Source organism: Coenobita brevimanus, chromosome 110 (genome assembly GCF_032717465.1).
Source record: "Coenobita brevimanus isolate Jiangsu-jjx chromosome 110, ASM3271746v2, whole genome shotgun sequence".
Classification (NCBI taxonomy): Eukaryota; Metazoa; Arthropoda; class Malacostraca; order Decapoda; family Coenobitidae; genus Coenobita; species Coenobita brevimanus.
Genome location: NC_137063.1, coordinates 36270115 through 36289456, shown reverse-complemented (window position 1 = coordinate 36289456; position 19342 = coordinate 36270115). Strand labels below are relative to the sequence as shown.

General features: G+C 40.8%; 1 protein-coding gene across 2 annotated transcripts in view; it reads left to right on the top strand.

The window, feature by feature from the left end:
- Positions 1-19342, top strand: part of LOC145417333 (cysteine protease ATG4B-like) — a 387500-nt gene that overhangs the window by 83362 nt on the left and 284796 nt on the right. For both annotated transcript variants that reach the window (XM_080286013.1, XM_080286012.1), the window contains 2 exons: positions 3026-3190; positions 5390-5567. In XM_080286013.1, coding sequence (XP_080142139.1) covers positions 3026-3190; positions 5390-5567 — 343 coding nt within the window. The remainder of the gene's footprint in view (positions 1-3025; positions 3191-5389; positions 5568-19342) is intronic.

Here is a 19342-nt window from a genome sequence, read left to right as displayed (position 1 = left end):
TCATCCATCTTCTCCACATGCCCATACCAACCAAGCCTGCTTGTGCGCAACCTCATCGTTCATACTCTTGGTACCTAACCGTCTCCTCAGTTCTTCATTAGATATCTTAATTTGCAGTTTGGTCCCACACATCCATCTCACCATTCTCATGTCATTCCATTCCATTCTGTTGAAATCATCTGCTTTGACCGACCATGTTTCTTAGGTATATGTCATTTCAAAGGGAGTGGGAGTCTTCATGGTTAGAATTGGCAGCAGTTCTCTGAACTTTCTCCAGCCACATCTGATTGTGGCGATAGTGGTGGCCTCAGCCCCACCACCAGCAAAGTCGGTATCTCCCAAGTAACAAAACTTTTCCACCATCTGCAGTGTCTCATTGCCAAAGTTCACACACACAAGCTGGTCATTCAACACAAGCTCACCCATGCATACCATACAGACAAATTTCTGAGCTTAATTAATTAATTAATTAACTAAAATTAAAAATAGCAGGCCATCTTACACAAATAATACTTACATTTTTTTTCATTAACAGATATAGTTAAAAAATTCAATAAAATACTGTAAATGAATATAAAAACCTGTACCCATTAAGATTGATTTTCTTTTTTTTCACTCAGAACAATTAGTTGAACATGAAGTTAATTTTGTCAGTATTTTCTTGCCAGTAAATTATGTATCTAAGTATGTTATCATTGTAAAGTGCTTCTCAACATTTTATGGCACTCTAGTATTGTTAGTCCATTATTTCGTTATTTTATCTATCTGTCTATCAATTGCCAGACACCTTAATCCCATAAGTGGTGTCCATTTGACTTTGAGTTATTGGTTTAACGGGGAGGAGCACTAGCCCTCCACCAACCCACTTGTTGACACACAGGGAGCACGTATGGGTTGGTTATATGGTTACCACCCGGCGTTGTAAATGGTTTCTTGGCTTACACGAAACCATTTGGCTTGTCACTTAGTGTAAAGCCACCTTTAAAGGAAAGAAGAACAATAAGAAGTGACAGGAAAGATGGGAGGTATAGGAAGAGAGGAGGGCAAGCACAGAAAAAGAATGATAAAGGCTAAGGAAGAAGTAGGCAGCACTAATTCAAGTGAGTGGATGAAGATTGCCGCCACCTACCACCATTTCATTACTGTATAAAAACTTATAACTCAGAGCACACTGAAATTTTGTTTTAGAATCTGCAAATTAACATTTCATAGTTTGTGTCGTGCAGTAAACAGTGTACAGTATATTGATATTCATCACTATTTGTGGTAGGTGGGGGCGCTCACCATCCACTCACTCGATGTAGTGCTGCTTTCGGGCGTCTGCGCTTTCCTCTCTTCCATCCTTCTTTCCTTCCATTCTCTTCTGTCTTTCTTTCCTTGCCCCTCTGCCTACGAGTGACTTTACACTCCCTCTTCTGTCTTTATTTCCTTCATTCTTTCCTTTTCCTTCTGCCTGTGGGTGACTCTACACTGAGTGACATGCCAAATGGTTTCCTGTACACCAGGAAACCATTTACTATGCTGGGTGGTAACCATATACTGTAACTAAATTTTGGCACCTGGTGGTTTAGTGGGTAATTATTGCGCTCCAGTTGGATTGAGCCGGTGAAGGTTTATATCCAAGGGATGGTTGGGGTTGATTGCTCATGTAATGCCACTCAGGGATGAGTGAGGCTGGTCACTCTCATCTTAAATGTCGAGACCAACTGCCTAGCCCCAGGCTCTTATGCTCCTCATGGGGTAATGTAGGATTGGATGATGGATGGATGGATGGATTATACTTACTGTATTGTAATGTACTCATATTTTCATCTTTGAAGCTTAACAAATGATCTTAGCAGTACAGTACATAGTTAGTCCATTATTTTGTGATGGTAGAGTTAGATTTTTTTTTTTTTTTTTTTTTTTTTTTTTTTTAATGCCCTGTCCTCATTTTCCAATAAGGGCTAAGATGTTGCCCCTGGGTAGAGGACTTTGGTTTTTGGAGCCTGTAGCACTTTATGACCAGATGCCCTTCCTGATATCTACCACTAACCCTTGGGTGGACTCGAACCTCCAACCATTCAGTCAGAGGCTCAAACCCAATGAACCACGGCTGCTACAACCAACTAGGTGACAGGAGAGCACTACTTCTCCCAGCAAGGCAGCTTACCTGGGCACGGCGAAAGCTCAAGACTCATCAGTCTCAAATTAGGTGCTGTACCATTGAGCCGCCATGCCCAGAAATGTTAACTGAAATGTTAAATTTAGTAACTGTAAATTAATTTTTGGTAGTTTTTTTTTTAAACCTTCATTTCACTTAAAAACAAAATACTGTATATAGGCTACAGCAGATTGTAGCATATATTTGCAGTTTTGCATTCATAGAATTCAGAAGCTTGGTACCAGTATTTAAAATGCTCTAACAATCCACAAGGGTGAGTTCTGATACCTTGAATACAAAGTTATGAGCAGTTTAGTATCAGTATCAAGGATTAATTAATAGGCTTATCAAATTAAATGGTCTGGTGCACAGTAATTCTTAAAGAAATAACAGGCCAACTTACACCAATAATACTTACTCTGCTATAAAATATATTTTGTATGGTATATCATTTAAAAGAAATAAAAATATTATATAAAAACCAAAGGTTTGGAAAAATCCTGGGTTTCACCCAGGTTGTATTCTTAAAAAAAAAAATATATATATATACAGTATATATATATATATATATATATATATATATATATATAAACTAGGTGGGTTGGGTTAAAAAAAAAAAAAAAAAGTTTTTTGCCAACCCTGCCGTGATATGAAGACTAGGTAGCTGAGCCCTGGGCCCTTTTTGCTACTGATGAGACAGTAAAGGATTGGATGATAAATATTCAGACTTTTTACAAAATACTGAGTACCAGACTTAACACATGTGTAATATGGCATTGAGAGCATTATGTTATAGGTACTGGTACGTTTGCAATACGTATCTTGTAAAAAGAAGTATTTGTCAGTTGCAGTGTCATATCCATTATATGATATTGTTGCCAGATCTCACAGCACTGAGGAGTGATGTTCAGTCAAGGATCTGGCTGACGTATCGGCGGAACTTCCCTCCCATTGGAGGCTCAGGCTACACCTCTGACAAGGGCTGGGGCTGCATGCTGCGCTGCGGACAGATGGTGCTGGCCGAGGCACTTATCAGGAGGCATTTAGGTACTCTGCCACACCTCGCTTTATTTGCCATCATAATAATCATCGTCATGATCAGTATTGTCATCATTATAATCATCATTATCATCATCATCACTGTTGTCATCATATCTGTTATCAACATCACCACAACTGTTGTCGTCATCTCCATCATCATTGGTATTGTCCGCATCATAATCATCACTACTTTCATCAGCATCATCAGCATCACCATCACCATTGTTATCATCATGACATACCATCATCATCATTATTATCATCATCATCACTGTTGTCATCACCATCATCATCATCATCATCATCATCACTATGCTGTGACTACTCTAAACTGGTGGCTAGGGTGGGGCGCGAACCTCTGTACAGTGTTGCCACCCGTTTTCCACACCTGCGGTCTCTCTCTCTCTCTCTCTCTCTTACTCCCCTGGGGGGAGATGTGTGTCACTGTGGGGAAATTTGTTTCTTTTCTGAGTGACTATTATAAACTTGTGCTTTCATTTCTTTATTTTTTTATTATATCTAATTATATTTAAAAATATTTATTATTGTTTTACATATGGCGCCAGATGGTCTCGCTGTTGCTGTGCCATGATTTGTTTTCATTCAGTCACTCTCTCCCTCCTTCCTTCCCTCCCTTCCTCCATCTCTCCCTCAGCTTGACAATGCACTCAACATTGCCCCTGGCCTGCCTTCTCCCCCCCCCTCTCTCTCTGTCTCTCATCTATGGTATATGAGGATATATTTTGGTTATTTTCTTTTGCATTATATTGTGCATATTGTAAATTTGACTTTATTTCCACAACACCCAGGAGGTAAAAGTCTTGGTGCATTTTTATTTTAAGAGGTGTCCGGGTCAGACTGGGTCTGTGTGAGTGTTGCTGCTCACGAGGGTTTAATGTATTATTTTTTATACTAAGAAATTGGCTTATTTTTACTTATATTCCTGCACATTATCTTATAATCATAATTGTGACATTATTACCCACTCCAGAAATATGGTAAAAGCCAATAAAAGTGACTACATTTTTTTAGCAACACTGTAAAATATTTATGCCATGTTTCTGTATTGCTGTATAAATATTTTATGCATAATAAGTTTACTGTTCTTTCATATAACACACACATTAACATTGTATTCATATGTTTTTGTCTTATTTGTGATACCTTTTACATATACAGTCATTACCCATTTTACGATAATTCGGTTTACAATAATTCACTACAGCGATAATAGAAAAGTTCCACCCCAAAATTCGATTTACAATTGATTTCCTGCTATAACAATTTTGCCATCGGAAAGTGCCAGGCACACGCAAGGTGATGTCGCTTGCCTCAGGCAAGATGGGGGCCCCGGCGTGCAGGCATTATTATGGTTTATGTCTCGCCACCCCTTCAAAGTCCTGTCTTTTCAACTTGTTCATGTGTGCCCCCTGTTATCGTCACCTCTCAGCCAAACATTGTACTACAGTACTGTGGATTTGTGTGCCCAGTGGTAAGGTCAATGCCAGTGCAGGCCCCAGTGCTATGGTTGGTGCAGGTATAGGTCCCAGTGCTAAGGTTGGTGCAGGTATGGGCCAGATTCCCCTCCTCCAACCTGTTCCTGTCTGACTCAGAGGCTGACCACTAGTGCCTGTAAGCACAGGCTGTCCCCCAGCCTTGGGGAGGACGACTTGGACCAACACAGGAAGGAATGAAGGTGGGTTGTCATTTATGGTTCAGTCTTGGTTAGGTAACTTTGGGAAGCTAAGTTGACATAACCCCCCTTTTATAATAGGTTTCAGTCTCCCGATTTATGATAAAATCGGTTTACAATAAGGGATGACCTGACGTAACCCCATTGTAAAACAAGTAATGACTGTATAACGGCTGTTTCACATCGTGGGTTTGGGAAACATAGCAACACTGAAGAGAGGTTCGCGCCCCACCCTAGCTGCCAGTTTCGAGTAGTCAGATCATACCTGTATTGTCATTATCATATCACCATCACTATTGTCATCATAATCATTACCATTGTCATCATCATCATCACCATCAGTGTTTTAATTATCATCATCATCATCAGTGTTTTAATTATCATCATCATGGTTATCGTCATCATCATTATCATGAAGTTCCTCCTCCTTTCTCACCTCCCATCCTTTTCCTCATACTTGTCCTTAAATATAGGGACAAAAACCCACGATGTCCCATCCCTCCACCTCCCAGGGCGTGACTGGGAGTGGGCAGCCCAGAACACGGATCCGACGTACCTGCGTATCATGAGCTTGTTTGAGGACCACCGCCATGCCACCTTCTCCATCCACGTCATTTCACAGCTCGGGGTTGATGAGGGAAAGCCCATCGGGGAGTGGTACGGCCCAAATACTGTTGCACAGGTTATGAGGTGAGCTCTGAGGTTGTGAGGGAGTCTGCAAGGGTGAGGTAGTGTGTGGGTGTGTGATAGTATGTAGAATTGTGAGGCAGCATTGTGTCTTAGGGTATTATGAACTGGTAGTGTTTGGAAGAGTCTATTGGGGTATGAGGTATTGTGTGGGCATGGAGTAGTCTGTGTAGGTGTGGGGGCATGTGTGGAGGATGTTAGGTAATGTGTGTAGTGCAGGGGAGTGTGTGGAGGGTGTGAGGTAGTGTGTGTGTGTGTGTGTGTGTGTATTTACCTATTTGTAGTATACAGGAATTGAGCAGTGCTCATGTTGGTCTGTCTCCATATCCACATTTATCAAGTCTACCTTTACACACATGAATGTTTTTCTTATGCACCACCTTTTCGCCTAAGTCGTTCCAAATACTTATGTATTTACCTAATATACCTTATTGTGATATACAAGGAATGTACTGTGCTCGTGCGTTTCTGTCGCTGTTTCTCAATAAGTCAAATTTAGCTTTAAACTCGTTTAAGTTTTTAGACTGGACGATCTCTTTGTCCAGGCTATTCCATTAGTCTATACTTTTGTAAGGAAAGCTATATTTCTTGATATCCTTCAAGCAGCTTGACTTTTTCAATTCCTTCTGTGTCATCTTCTTGCTATCTTATCCCATACAAACAGATCTTCTTTGTCAATTTCATCTACTCCCATCATGGTCCTGAACACTTCAATCATGTCTCCCCTCTTTCTCCTTTCCTCTAAGGAAGGCAAATCCAGCTTTTCCAGCCTCTCTCTGTATGACAGGTCTGCCAGACTGGGGACCATCTTGGTTGCTGTTCTTTGTATTCTCTCAATCTTGTTTATATCTTTCTTTTTGTGTGGGGACCACACTACCGCTGCATATTCTAACCTGGGGCGGATCATGGCCACTATCAATTTTTTCATCATCTCCTCATCCATATAGTGAAATGCTACTCTTATGTTAGTCAAGGGTTTATAAATCTCTCCAACTATCTTGTTAATGTGCTTTTCTGGTGACAAACTACCTTGGACCAGCACTACCAAATCTTTCTCTTCTCTCATTTTTGTGATTAATTCATTACCCGACAAATAATTCAGAGATGGCCTCCTGGTACTTTTACCCATTTCCAATATTTTACATTTCATTAAATTTCATTTCCCATATCTGGCTCCAATCATGTATCCTATCCAGATCCTCCTGCAGCATTTTACAATCCTCCTCAACCTCTACCTTCCTCAAGATCTTTACATCATCAGCAAACAGACTTGCATAACTGTTCACTCCATTTACCATATCATTTACATAAATCAGGAACATTACTGGTACCAACACCGAACCTTGAGGGACTCCACTTGTTACTTCCCTCCATCCAGACATCCTATCCTTTATTACTATCTTCATTTGTCTGTCTCTCAAAAAGTCTCTCATCCATTCCAGAAGTTTCCCCTTCAGTCCTCCTATATATTCTAGTTTCCACATAGTCTCTTATGAGGTACCTTGTCAAAGGCCTTCACTAAGTCTAAGTACACACAATCCACCCAACCATCTCTCTCCTGTACCACGTCAATCGCACTTGAGTAAAAGCTCAACAAGTTAGAAACACATGACCTTCCACTTCTGAATCCAAACTGACATTCAGCCGAAATATTCATCTCTTCTAGATATTTTATCCATCTGTCTTTCAGGATTCTCTTGCACAGTTTTGCGACCATGCTGGTTAGAGACACTGGTCTATAATTCAGGGGTTCTTCCCTGTCTCCTCCCATATAAATTGTTACCACATTTGCCCTCTTCCATTCTTGTGGCACTTTCCCCTCTTCCAGAGAACACACGATTAAACTGTGAATTTTATCCGCCAGTTGTTCTCTGCATTCCTTCAGTATACCCAATTAGAAATTCCATCTGGTCTTGGGGCTTTCCTTACATCTTGAGTTTCCAGTAATTTATACACTTCCTGTACCTCTACTTTTATATCTTTTATCACCTGTACATTTCTGATCACTCCCTCCCCTTCCAGAAACTCTTTTTCATTAGTGAAAACCAACTGGAAACATTTGTTCATTATTTCAGCTTGCATTGCTGCATCTTTATAGACCTCTCCTTTTACTTTCAGTTTGGTGATTCCTTCCTTTTGTTTTAGTTTGCCATTAACAAATCTATAAAACAGTTTGGGTTCATCCTTGCATTTGTCTATTATACCTTTTTCAAAATTCCTTTCTTCTTCTCTACGTATTTTTGTGTATTCATTTCTAATTCTTTTATATTCTTCCTTTGTTCTGTTGTTACCTCTCTTTCTCCAATTGTTCCACGCCATATCTCTCTCTTTTTTTGCTGCCACGCGCCTTCCATTAAACCACTCCTTTTTCCTGTTTTCTTTCCCTCTTATTCTTGGTACAAAATTTTCCACTCCCAAATTATAGAGGTCTAGAAAGATATCCCACTTCCTCTGTATCTCTCTTGTTTCTCTGAATTTTCTCCAAACCGCATTTTCAAAAAAGTTTCTCAACCCTATAAAATTTGCTTTCCCAAAGTTGTATCTTCCCTGTCTATGAAGCTCGTCTCTTGGCTCGACGTTCCGTATTATCATCTGGAACTCAGTGACCACATGATCACTTTTTCCTATAGGTCAGAGATATTTCAGTGATTCTATTACATCGGGTTCTTTGGTAAACAGTAAATCTAACCTTGCTGGTGTGTCCTCACCTTGAAACCGTGTCTCTTCTTTGACCCATTGCGTCATCACATTCCGGCTATTCATCATTATATTTAATAACATAGTGTCCCTTGAATCTTCACCGCCTCCTGAGTACCATTCCTCCCAGTTCACCTCTTTACAGTTAAAGTCACCCACCAAAATTTTATTACTGCTTTTCTCAATTATTTTTTGTAAATAGCTAGCCATATCTGACAACATCTGGTATTCGTCATCATTCCATGCTCTCATCTTAGGGGGAACATACACTACCGCCATATCTCTCTTAACATTCTCTCCAGTTTCTAAGTTCATATATATCACTTCAGCCCTGCCTTCTCCCATTTCTACGGTATCTACATTTATGTTGTTCTTCACTGCTATCATCACTCCTCCTCCCGTTTTTTCTTTTCTGTCTTTTCTCCACAGTTTGTATTTACCATCTCCCAAATGAACATCAATATCTTCTCGTAATTTGGTCTCTACAAAGCACATGACATCAGGTTCATGTTCTCTCAAGAAATCGTTAATTTCAAGCCTTGCCGATATTAAACCATGAACATTAGTATATATCACCTTCAAGTTATTTTTGATGTTTTTTATACCTTCTTCTCTCCGTCAGTACCACTTCCTCAACTTCTGATCTTTCACAGCCATCCCCCTTAGTTTCCTTCTCTTCTGTTTCCTTAAATACCACTTCCTTACTTTCATATCCATTACTCTCCAAAAAAAAGTATTACATTCTTCCTCTGTCCTCTTATCATTTTTTTCCTTTACTTGTTCCTTCAATGATTTTAAAACTTCTCTTTCTTCTTCATTCAAATCTTTTCTTATTATAATATTTTCCATCCCTGCCTCTTTGCTTAGTTTCCAGGTCACTTTAAGTATATCATTTGCTACACTTTCTGCTGACAACTTGACTCTCATTGGCCTTGTTTCCCCTTTCTTATAAGGCTCTATTCTCTTTACTTCTTCAATTTCTTTTACCCACTTGTCTCTTTTGGGATCAATCTTGCCTAATATTCATTTCACCAGGTTCGTGTCTTTCTCGAGTCTCACGGATCTAACCTTCTCTTCCTCCTCCCTGTTTCCAAATATTACCACACGTGTGTGTGTGTGTGTGTATGGGGGGGGAGCAGTATGTGAAGTACTGTAATGTGTAGGGGGGGGGAGCAGTATGTGAAGTACTGTAGTGTGTAGGGGATTAAGGTAGTGTGTGTGTTTGTGAGGTATGGTACTCTATAGGAGTTTGAGGTAGTCTGTGTGTGTGTGTTTAAGGGAGGGGGTAGTGTGTGAGGTAGTGTATGTGGAGGTGAGTATGGGGCTAGTGTGTAAGGTTAGTGTATGGAGCTAGTATGTGAAGTATGGTTGTGTGGTGGGATGTTAGGTAGTGGAGGTGCATGCACGTGTATGTGTGTATTATATTTACTTAATTGTGATATACAGGAAATGAGCTATGCTCGTAATATCCCGTCTCTGTTTCTCAATAAGTCAAATTTAGCTTTAAACTCATTTAAGTTTTTAGACTGGACGATCTCTGTCCAGACTATTCCACAGGTCTATACATCTGTAAGAAAAACTGTGTTTCTTGATATCCTTCAAACAGCTTGGCTGCTTCTGTTTCATTCTGTGTCCTCTTGTTACTCTCTTATCCCATACAAACAGATCTTCTTTGTCAATTTTATCTACTCCCACCATGGTCCTGAACACTGCAATCATGTCTCCTCTCTTTCTCCTTTCTTCTAATGAAGGCAAATCCAGCTTTTCCAGCCTCTCTCTGTACGACAGATCTGCCAGACTGGGGACCATTTTGGTTGCTGTTCTTTGTATTCTGTCAATATTGTTTATATCTTTCTTTTTGTGTGGCGACCACATTACTGCTGCATATTCTAAAGTGGGGCGAATCATGGCCACTATCAATTTTTTCATCATCTCCTCATCCATATGATGAATAGCTACTCTTATATTAGTCAGGAGTTTATACGTTGAAAAGATTAGGAGAAATACACTGAGGTGGTTTGGACATGTGGAGAGATTGGAGAATGAAAGACTGACTAAGAGGGTGTATGTAGGTGAGGTGGAGGGAGGGAGAGGGAGGGGTAGACCGAGGATGAGGTGGAGGGATGGAGTTGAGAGGTATATGAGGGAGGGGGGGGTGAGTTGGGGGGAGGGGAGTCAAATGGTGGGTGACAGAGTGACTTGGAGGCGTTTTGTCTGCGGCCACCCTTTGCGGGATTAGGGCGTCAGGCTATAGATAGATAGATAGATAGATTATACGTCTCTCAAACTGCCTTGTTAATGTGTTTTTCAGGTGACAAACTGTCCTGGACCAGCACTCCCAAATCTTTCTCTTCTTTCACTTTTGTGATTGGTTCATTACCCATCAAATAATTCAATGATGTCCTCTTGGTACTTTTACCCATTTCCAATATTTTACATTTCTTCGCATTGAATTTCATTTACACATCCGGCTCCATTTGTGTATCCTATCCAGATCCTCCTGCAGCATTTTACAATCCTCGTCAACCTCTGCCTTCCTCAAGATCTTTGCATCTTCAGCAAACAGACTTGCGTAACTGTTCACTCCATCTGCCATATCATTTACGTAAATCAGGAACATCACTGGCGCCAACACCGAGCCCTGTGGGACTCCACTTGTTACTTCCCTCCATCCAGACATCCTATCCTTTATTACTGTCCTCATTTGTCTGTCTCTCAAAAAGTCTCTCATCCATTCCAGGAGGTTCCTCGTCAGTCCTCCTATATGTTCTAGTTTCCACATTATTCTCTTATGGGGTACCTTGTCGAAAGCCTTCTCCAAATCTAAATACACACAGTCCACCCAACAATCTCTTTCCTGAAGCATGTCAACCACTCTTGAGTAAAAACTCAACAAGTTGGAAACACATGACATTCCACTTCTAAATCCAAACTGACTATCAGCCAAAATATTCATCTCTTCCAGATATTTCATCCATCTATCTTTCAGAATTCATTCACATTATTTTGTGACCATGCTGGTTAGGGACACTGGTCTATAATTCAGGGGTTCTTCCCTGTTTCCTCCCTTATAAATTGGTACCACATTTGCCCTCTTCCATTCTTGAGGCACTTTTCCAATAGGACACAGATATTTCAAGGATTCTATTACATCGGGTTCTTTGGTAAACAGGAAGTCTAGTCTTCCTGGTGTGTCCTCACCTCGGAACTGTGTCTCTTCTTTGACCCATTGCGTCATCACATTGTGCATTGTTATATATAATAATATAGTGCCCCACGAATCTTCGCTGCCTTCTGAGTCCCATTCCTCCCATTTCACCTTTTTACAATTGAAGTCACCCATTAAAATTATATTGTTGCTTTTCTCAGTTATTTCTGTAAATACTAGCCATGTCTGACAGCATTTCCTGGTATTCATCATCACTCCATGCTCTTGTCTTAGGGGGAACATACACTACTGCCATTTCTCTCTTGCTATTCTCTCCAGTTTCTAATTTCATATTTATCACTTCGGCCCTGCCTTCTTCTATTTCCACGTTATCTACATTTATGTTGTTCTTCACTGCTATCATCACTCCTCCTCCTGTTTTTTCTTTTCTGTCTCTTGTCCACAGTTTGTATTTACCATCTCCCATATGAACATCAATATCTTCTCTTAACTTGGTTTCTACAAAGCACATGACATCAGGTTCATGTACCCTCAAAGAATCATTGATTTCTAGCCTTGCCCATATTAAACAATCAACATTAGTATATGCCACCTTCCAATTATTTTTGATGTTTTTTATACCCTCTTTTCTCCTTCTCTTTGCTGGTACCACTTCCTTAATTTCTGATCCATGACTATCCAATAAAACACTGTCTTATCTTCCTCCGTTCTCTGTTCATTTTTTACCCCCTGCTTCCTTTACTAATTCCTTTATTTTAGCTCTTGTCCTCATTTGCATCTCTCCTTATCCAAACATTTTTTAACCCTTCCTTGTCTGATAATTTCCATGTTCTACTAATAATTTCATTTACTGTTGCCTGGGACTTAAACTTTACCTTCAGTGGCCTTGCCCCTCCTTCCTCATACTTTCCTAACTTAAACACCTCCTCAATCTCTTCTTGAGCTTCGTTGTTTTCCTCCGTGACTACTGATATTATTTTTTTAACCTTACTTAGTTCTTCTCTTTCTCTTTCTGGTCTTATTATCATACTTTTTTCTTTAACTCTTGAAATTATTAGACATTTTTTCTTATCTGCTACATCCCTAACTAAAGATTCTCTACTTCTCAGCACCCTAACCACTTCCCTCTCCACCTTTTCCTTTGCTTTGTTGTTCTGTAATCTCTTTCAAATTTCCATTTCCCTCTTCCTGAATTTTCTTCCACCCCTTATGTTGTTCCTTGATTTCTTTAATGTACTTGTCCTGTATTCTTGATTTGGATTAATACTCATCTAGTTTGCTTTTCATCCTGTCCCTTTCCTCTTCCAGCCACTTATTCTCCCTCTTAAGCTGTTTTATTTCATAAGAGGCTGATTCATTGTTCACTTTTAATTCAGTAACTTCTCTTTCTTGTTCGTCACTGCTTGTGCAAATTTTTTCCAGTTTATTCCGTAAACTTTTGATCTCGTTTTCCTGCTCTGTGGTCTGTTCCTGTAACTCATTAATTACTGCCCATACCTTTTTTATCTCGTGGACATTCCTCTCCGCTGTTTTCTCTACACCTACAATTCTTGTTTGGTGTGTGTGTGTGTATATTTACCAAGTTGTGATATACAGGAAATGAGCTACACTCGTGGGGTCCTGTCTCTTTTTCTTGTTGTCAAATTTTGCTTTAAACTTGTTTAAGTTCTTAGACTGGACGATCTCTTTATCCACGCTGTTCCACAGGTCTGTGCATCTATATGGAAAGCTGTGTTTCTTGATGTCCTTCAAACAACTTGGCTTTTACAGTTTCATTCCATGTCCTCATGTTACCCTTCCATCCCAGACAAACAAATCATTTTTATCAGTTTTATCTAGTCTCATCATGGCCCTGGACACTGCAAACATGTCACCCCTCTCTCTCCTTTCTTCTAGGGAAGGCAGGTCCAGCTTTTCCAGCCTCTTTCAGTAAGACAGATCTGCCAGGCTGGGGACCATCTTGGTTGCTGTTCTTTGTATTCTCTCGATCTTATTTACATCATTCTTCTTGTGTGGGGACCACACTACTGCCGCAAATTCCAGCCTGGGGCGGATCATGGCCACTATAAATTTTTTCATCATTTCCTCATCCACGTAATGGAATGCCACTAGTATGTTTGTCAAGAGATTGTACGTCTCTCTAACTGTCTTTTTAATGTGTTTTTCCAGTGATAAACTATCCTGGATCAGCACTCCCAAATCTTTCTCTTCCCTCACCTTTTTGGGTGGTTCATTACTCATCATGTAATTCAGAGATGGCCTTTTGGCATTCTTACCCATTTCCAATATTTTACATTTTTTCACGTTAAATTTCATTTCCCATGTTTAGCTCCAATCTTGGATCATGTTCAGGTTTTCCTGCAGCATTTTACAGTCTTCCTCGACTTCTACTCTCCTTAAGATCTTTGCATCATTAGCAAACAGACTTGCATAACTGTTCACTCCATCTACCATATCATTTACGTAAATCAGGAACATTACTGGCGCTAACACCGAGCCCTGTGGGACTCCACTTGTTACTTCCCTCCATCCAGACATCTTGCCCTTTATTACTGTCCTCATTTGTCTGTCTCTCAAGAAGTCTCTCATCCACTCCAGGATGTTTCCCTTCAGTCCTCCTGTGTGTTCCAGTTTCCACATTAGTTGCTTCTGGGGTACCTTGTCAAAGGCTTTCTCCAAACCATGATACACACAATCCACCCAACTGTCTCTCTCCTGTAACATGTCAGTCGCTCTTGAGTAAAAGCTCAACAAGTTGGAAACACATGACCTTCCACTTCTGAATCCAAACTGACTCTCATCCAATATGTTCAGCTCCTCCAGATATTTTATCCATCTGTCTTTCAGTATTCTCTCGCACAGTTTTGCAGCTACACTGGTCAGGGACACTGGTCTATAATTCAGGGGTTCTTCCTTGTTACCGTCCTTATAAATTGGTACCACATTGGCTTTCTTCCATTCCCAAGGCACTTTCCCTTCTTCCAGAGAACACACAATTAAATCATGATTCTTATCTGCCAGTTGTTCTTTGCATTCTTTCAGTACCCAGGTAGAGATTCCATCTGGTTCTGGGGCTTTCCTTACATCTTGCGTTTCCAGTAATTTATACACTTCCTGCACTTCCACTTTTATGACTTTTGTCACTACAGTTCTAGTCACACCCTCCCCCTCCACCAAATTCCTTTCTATAGTAAAATCTTGTTGGAAACATTTGTTCATTATTTCAGCTTGCATTGCCGCATCTTTGTCGACCTCTCCTTCTACTTTCAGTTGGGTGATTCCTTCCTTTTGTTTCAATTTGCCATTAACATATCTATAAAACAATTTGGGTTCTTCCTTACATTTGTCAATTATATCTTTTTCAAAGTTCCTTTCTTCCTTGCTGTGTATTCTTGTATATTCATTTCTAGTTCTTTTATATTCTTCCTTTGATTTATTATTACCTCTCTTTCTCCATTTGTTCCATGCCATGCCTTTTTCTTTTTTTGCTATCATGCACCTTCTGTTAAACCAATCCTTCTTCCTGTTTTCTTTCCCACTTACTCGTGGAACATGTTTTTCCACTCCCGAATTATAGAGGTCTAGAAAGATATCCCACTTCCTCTGCGTGTCTCTTGTTTCTCTGTATTTTCTCCAATTCACATTTTTGAAAAATTTCCTCAATCCTGTAAAGTTTGCTTTCCCATAGTTGTATCTTCCCTGCCTATAAAGCTCATCTCTTGGCACCACGTTTCCTTTTATAATTTGGAACTCAATGACCACATGATCACTTTTTCCTATAGGACACTGATATTTTAAATTTTCAGCTACATCAGGCTCTTTAGTTAGTAGTAAATCTAATCTTGGTGGCATGTCGTCTCCTCTGAATCTAGTCTCTTCTTTGACCCTTTGAGTCATAACATTATTTATTGCAGTATTTAACAATACAGTGCCCCAGGAATCTTTATTACTTCCCGAGTCCCATTCCTCCCAGATCACCTCTTTACAGTTAAAATCCTCCATCTTAATTATGTTATTGCTTTTCTCAGTCACTTTTTTGAGATAACTAACCATGTCTGACAACATCTGATATTCATCATCCTTCCATGCCTTTGTCTTAGGGGGAACATATACCACTGCAGTGTCTCTCTTGCCATTCTCTCTGGTTTCTAGTTTCATGTTTATCACTTCAGCCTTACCCTTAATCCTGTTCCACATTTTCCATACTGATGTTCTTCACTGCTATCATTACTCCTCCTCCCATTTTTTCTTTTCTGTCTCTTCTCCAAGTTTGTATTTGCCATCTCCCATATGGATGCCAATATCCTCTCTTAACCCCTAAAGTACTAAGCTCATAGATCGAGCTTTTTGCGCAATTTCTTAAACGACGAGCAACACCGATCATGCAACGTCCACAAAAAACTGATGGCAGCTGGCTCCACCTCAGCTGTGACATAGATGGCTTCTAACCAATCAGCACTAAGTGTTGGACACACTGGAGGGGGGACCCAGGCCTGTAACCAGGTGGTGGGGGGTGAACCCCCCAGCTCCCTTTTGCCACGTCCCTCTACCCCACTACCTTGTTACTATCCTACCTCCCACTGTTCTTACCACCACCACCACCCCTCCCACCCCCTCCTCATGCATCCCCCCCTCCAATGTGGATCCCCCCCATGTCCCCCCCTCATCATCTGGGGGGAGGGTATTTCCCCCCTACCCTCCTGCCATGTCCCTGTACTCCACTGGGGCCCTTCCTTTGTGTCTTGTGGTGATCTCCTCCCATCCCTCCATCCCCATCCACCCCCTCCTGGCCTTACCACCTCCCACCACTTCCCCCCACCCCCACTTCCATCCCCTAGCACACAGTATCTTTACCTCCCTGGCCATGAATATTTTGCGTATTTTTTATGCTTTATGGCGCACGTTTTTGAATCATTACCTGTAATTTATTCGTGTCTTTGGATACAGATATGCACACCACAGTTATATTAGCTGTCTTTATTTGAAACCCACTTGAAAAGGAAATTTTATTTTATGCCGATGCATGCAAGCATTTTGGAGCCTTCAAAATCGAAATGAAAACTAGCTAGATTTGACAGCTCGGAAGGGAGGGGGGAGGGGAGGTTAGGTGAGGGGAGGGGAGGGAAGGGAAGGGGAGGAGAGAGGAGGGGAGGGAAGGGGAAGAGAGAGGAGGGGAGGGAAGGGAAGGGGAGTGAGGGGACTGGAGGTATGGGGAGGGGAGGATAATTTTTACTGTTTATCATATTTTTATTGTGGGGGGGTTCATGACCACTTTCTCTAACTAGATTTGACAGCTGGGCGGGGAGGGGAAAGGGGAGGGGAGGTTAGGTGAGGGGAGAGGAAGGAAGGGGAGGGGAGGGAGGGGACTGGAGGTATTGGGAGGGGAGAGGAGGGAAGGATAATTTTTACTATTTATCATATTTTTATTGGGGGGGTTCATGACCATTTTCCCTAGCTAGATTTGACAGCTCAGCAGGGAGGGGAAAGGGGGAGGGGAGGTTAGGTGAGGGGAGAGGAGGGGAGGGGAGGGAAGGGAAGGGGAGGGAGAGGATTGGAGGTATGGGGAGAGGAGAGGAGGGGAGAATCATTTTTACTATTTATCATATTTATTGAGGGGGTTTGTCACCATTTCATTTTTTCTAAGCACATTACAATGGTTTTTAACATCTGTACAAACCAAAAAAAATTGATTTTGATGATTTTTGTACGTAATTTTGTGAAGAAAACAGGTGCGAGCGGCGTATTTTCTTTTTCGCCGGGGCCATGACGGGTAACTATTATAAACTTTGATGGGCCATAGCTCGATAACTATTGGGTCTAGGAGGGTGAGGTTTGCGGTTTCAGGTGTGTAAATTCAAGCTCTATAAATCGGGCATAAAACTTTGAACCTTTGACATAGTTGAAAAGTAGGCCTGTTTTTGTGTTCTTGGGGGTAGTAGAGGCTGGAGAATTGCGTACCCTAGGGGTTAACTTAGTCTCTATAAAGCAGATAATATCTGGTTCATGTACACTCAAGTAATTGTTGATTTCTAACCTTGCCAATATTAAACCATCAACATTAGTATATGCCACTTTCCAACTTTTTTCGCTGTTCTTTATTCCCTCTTCTCTCCCTCTTTCCGTCAGTACCACTTCCTCAGTTAGTGATCCATAACTCTCCAGTAGAACATTGTCTTCTTGTCCTCCATTCTCTGTTCGTTTTTTTGCCTTTGCTTCCTTTAATAGCTCCTTTATCTCAGCTCTCTCTTCCTCATTTGCATCTCTCCTTATCCAAACATTCTTTAGCTCATCTTTTTCTGATAATTTCCATGTTCTGTTAATAATTTCATTTACCATTGCATGAGACTTAAACTTTAAGTGGCCTCGCCCCTCCTTCCTCGTACTTCCCTAGCCTAAACACTTCTGCAATCTCTTCTTGAGCTTCATTGTTACCCTCCAAAACCACTGATACTATCTCTTTTGCCTTATTCAGTGCTCCTCTTTCTCTTTCTGACCTTGCTGTCATCCGTTTTTCTTTTTGTCCTGAAATTATCACGTATTTTTTCTTGTCTGCTACATCCCTGCCTAAAGATTCTCTATATCTTAGTACCCTAACCACTTCCTTTTTCACCTATTCCCTGCTTTGTTGCTTTATAATCTCCTTCGGATTTACAGTATATTTCCTTCCTCCTGGATTTTCTTCCACCTCTTGTGCTGCTCCTTGATTTCCTTATTATGTTCATCATATATCCTTGACTTTGATCCATGCTCATCAAGTTTACTTTTCATCCTGTCCCTTTCTTTTTCCATCCTCATATTTTTCCTCTTGACCTGTTTTATTTCATTTGAGGCAGATTCATTACTTAATTTCAGTTCCATAACTTCCCTTTCTTGTTCAGCACTGCGTGTACAGTCGTTATCCTACTTGTTCTGAAGTATCTTAATTTTCCTCTCTGCCATTTTCTCCATTCCTGCAAATCTTGTTTGATTCAGTTTAACACTTCTTCCACCTTTATCCTCGTTGATAAAGCCCTCAAACTTGCCACCATCAGGCGTAATCAAAGAGCTACCTCCTTCCACCGTGATGCAACCTATGAAAACTTTACACTTTCATTGTATTTTGTACAGTACTCTTGTTGGACCAGAAATCTGCGCTTTTTTCACTACTATCAGACGTGACCACCATTCACGTATCCATTTACATAATCACAATAGGCTGGGTTCCTTTTCGCCACTGGTTCGGCGATTAATTCCCCACAAACCACAAAGAGCTCCATCTCCATCGGCAACCTGTGTGTGTGTGTGTGTGTGTGTGTGTGTGTAGGTAGGGGTACTAAGTGAGGTAATGTACGTGTGTGCGTGGGGGGGTGTATTTGCCTAGTTGTGATATGAGCTACACTCGTGGGGCCCCATCTCCGTGTCTCAGCCGGTCAAACCTAGCTTGAAACTCATTTAAATTTTTGGACTGGATAATCTCTTTGTCCAAGCTGTTCCATAGGTCAGTTCATCTTTATGGAAAACTGTATTTCTTGATACCCTTCAAGCAACTTGTCTTTATCAGTTTCATTCCATGTCCTCTTATTGCTCCCACATCCCATACAAGCAGATCTTCTCAGTCAGTTTTGTCTACACACATCATGTCCCTGAATACTGCAATCATGTCGCCACTCTCTTATCTTTCATCTAAGGAAGGCAGATCTAACTTTTTTAGTCTTTCCTTGTATGATAGATCTGCCAGCTAGGGACCATCTTGGTTGTTGTTCTCTGAATTCTCTCGATCTTGTTTATATCTTTCTTTTTATGTGGAGACCACATCACTGCCACATGTTCCATCCTGGAGTGGATCATAGCCACTATCAATTTTTTCATCATTTCCTCATCCATGTAATGAAATGCCACTCTTGTGTTTGTCAAGAGCTTATATATCTCTCTG